Source organism: Hippocampus comes, unplaced genomic scaffold, assembly GCF_001891065.2.
Source record: "Hippocampus comes isolate QL1 unplaced genomic scaffold, H_comes_QL1_v1.1 scaffold156, whole genome shotgun sequence".
In the NCBI taxonomy this organism is placed as follows: Eukaryota; Metazoa; Chordata; class Actinopteri; order Syngnathiformes; family Syngnathidae; genus Hippocampus; species Hippocampus comes.
This window is the reverse complement of record NW_017805744.1, coordinates 3646419-3649124: the sequence shown is the minus strand read 5'-3', so window position 1 is coordinate 3649124 and position 2706 is coordinate 3646419. Positions and strand designations below refer to the sequence as shown.

The 2706-nt window shown below is 41.0% G+C and overlaps 1 protein-coding gene across 2 annotated transcripts in view; it reads left to right on the top strand.

Annotated features, from left to right (window-relative positions):
• Positions 1-2706, top strand: part of fgfrl1a (fibroblast growth factor receptor like 1a) — a 45143-nt gene that overhangs the window by 37341 nt on the left and 5096 nt on the right. For both annotated transcript variants that reach the window (XM_019884051.1, XM_019884052.1), the window contains one exon: positions 2300-2359. In XM_019884051.1, coding sequence (XP_019739610.1) covers positions 2300-2359 — 60 coding nt within the window. The remainder of the gene's footprint in view (positions 1-2299; positions 2360-2706) is intronic.

Genomic DNA, 2706 nt, shown 5'->3' with positions numbered 1-2706 from the left:
TATATATAAATATATATTTTATTCTTTTGTCTTTGATGGTTGTTTTTTTACCTTCACGGGGATGAATCTCTCTATAGGCCCCTATGGCCCGCCCATGGGGATGGTTCTACTGAAATCACTTTGTTTGTGAAAGGGCCCCAGCATAGTGGTACAAAAACCCTGTGGAACTCGCATTGTTTATTAGGATCAAAGAACTGCACCGCAAGGCGCTTCTGGAGTGGCGTGCAGTCAGGGCTTCCCTTCAAACCTTTCTCTGGGGGCCTAAACACTATCAGAGGCACTGACCGACATTGACAACTTTGATGAAATTGTATTAATTTACCCCCAACAATGTATTGCTTTTATTTTATAACGTGTCTATGTTTTGGTTTCCCTGTTTCCAGTCGCGTGTATTTACAATTTTTGGCTCGGTCAGATTTCAGCTTCTATTCTGTTGCCATCTGAACATCCAGTAAGCTGCCCAGAGCCTTCAGAATCCCGAGTGCTGGTTTTTGACACATGCAGACTGAACATGGTACTACTTTTGTTAAGCAATCCGATTTTAAATTCACCGCTTTGCACCTTTGCCACAGCTCAGTACAGTACTGTAATGTCTTTTTTTTTTCCATCCCCTGATTTGTTGAGCCAACTCGTTTGCAATGTTTACCCTTCTGATTGGATGAGCTAAATATGCAATCCAAAGATTGATTTCCAGGCAAGGACATGGTTAAAAATTCATTCTCAAAGCGGACTTTTCAAGAAAAAAAACGACATTGTGAGGACAGGGGTCCACCAACTCTGTCTCTGGCTGGCTGGTTTTAAACCATAAAAAGATTTTTTTTTTTTGTTGCACACTTTCAGAGCAGTTAAATACAGTGTATGTACAGTATGAGCACTGAGGTCTGTCAATCATCAACATCTCAAGCGAGTCTGTTTATTTGTGCGTTTTTGTCATGTTATTGACAAGAGCCGCTATATTGGATAGAAGTTTGAAGTTGTTCGGAGGTGATGTATAGGGAGACAAAGCTTTAACTGCTTCTTAATATACACCCTGAAAACACACAAAATACCTCTCTCTGTGGATTGCCACGCATCGTTTTTTTATTATGTATAACCAGTTATATTATTTTGCCATGTGATGTTGTCACTGTTGTCAAGCGGTGGTATAGGACACCAAAGACACCACTGAAGCCCAATGTCCAACATGCACCGCCCACCATGAAGATTCTCATAAGAGTGCTTGGTTTTTATTTGTTCTCAATGATTAGGCCCTGAGCACAAAGTTCCAAGGATTGCACTGAAATTGTCCTTTCACTTAATATGGCCTGAGCATGGTTGTACAAAGACTATTTTGTCATCGCTTCATTTCTTGGTTGTTGTTATTAGGGCCCATGCACTCCTCCAATCGCTATAAAAGTATTTTCATTGTTACTGTTATTAAGTCATGCGAACGGAGGTACAATGACCCGATTGAAATCGCTTTGTATTCGCTTCTTATTAGCCCAAACAATGGGAAAGATGAAATTACTTTGTTTCTCATTCAGACCTGAAAACAAGTTGCTGAGCCGTTTTTGAAACGTCTTAGATTCTTCATAATGACGTGCCAAGAGCTACTTATATTGCTTAGTTGTTATCAGGGCCCGAGCATGAGGTGAGAAGAGTGTAGGGCCTCTTTAAAATACTTTGTTTGTTTATTGTTTTTATTATTACAGCCTGAGCACTGACTTGCAAAGACCCTATTGAAATTGCTAAGTGTCCTTGTTGATATTAATATTATTATTATTAGTAGTATCATCATTATTATTATTACGGTATTATTATTATTATTATTATTATTATTAGGGCCTGAGCACATACGTCAAAAAGTTTGCAGCTTGATGGTTCTGTGCAAGAGCCGCAAAGTCACATCATGGTGGCTGACTTTGGCTTCTATGCTGTGACCGCCAAGGCACGCACACACACACACACACACACACACACACACACACACACACACACACAGGCATACAGAGGTTGAGTCCACATATCCAGTGTCTCCATATTAAATCCTGGAAGGACACGACCCTTTAGGAAAATACTGGCCCCCTGGACACACACATGCACACAGGACAGTTGGTATTCATGTTTCCAGGCATGCAAACAACTGCTGGACACGGATTCTGTCTCTGTGGATAAGTGTGAATGTGTTTTAAAAGAAATGTTGACGTTTTGGTTTGTTTGAAAGATTCATTCAATATTTTGAACATCAATTATGTCTACTCTCCTCAATTCGTAATAATTTGCTCATAACAATTGTGTATTTATTTATTTGTCATTCTAGATGATTCCCAAGCCGGAGCAGCCAACTCGGACCATGTCTCGGAGCTGGCCGGGAAGCTGGGTAATGACCACAAAAAAAGATATGGCATCATTATCTTAATGCAGTGTTTCTTAACCTGGGTGCGATCGAAGCCCAAGGGTTCGGTGAGTCGGTCTCAGGGTTTCGACGGAGCCTCTGCCATGCAGGGTGAAACACACACGACTCAAAATGTTAATTAGTTCTGACATGCCCGCTTGGCCATCACTGGCTGCAGATGATGACTTGACATCGCTTGTCCAATCAGTGCTGTGGGAAATTTAGTTCGCTCAGTAGTCAACGTGTGACTGTCGTGATAGTACGTCGTACAAAAAAATATGTGTGTGTGTGTGTGTGTGTGTGTGTGTGTGTGTGTGTGTGTGTGTGTATAT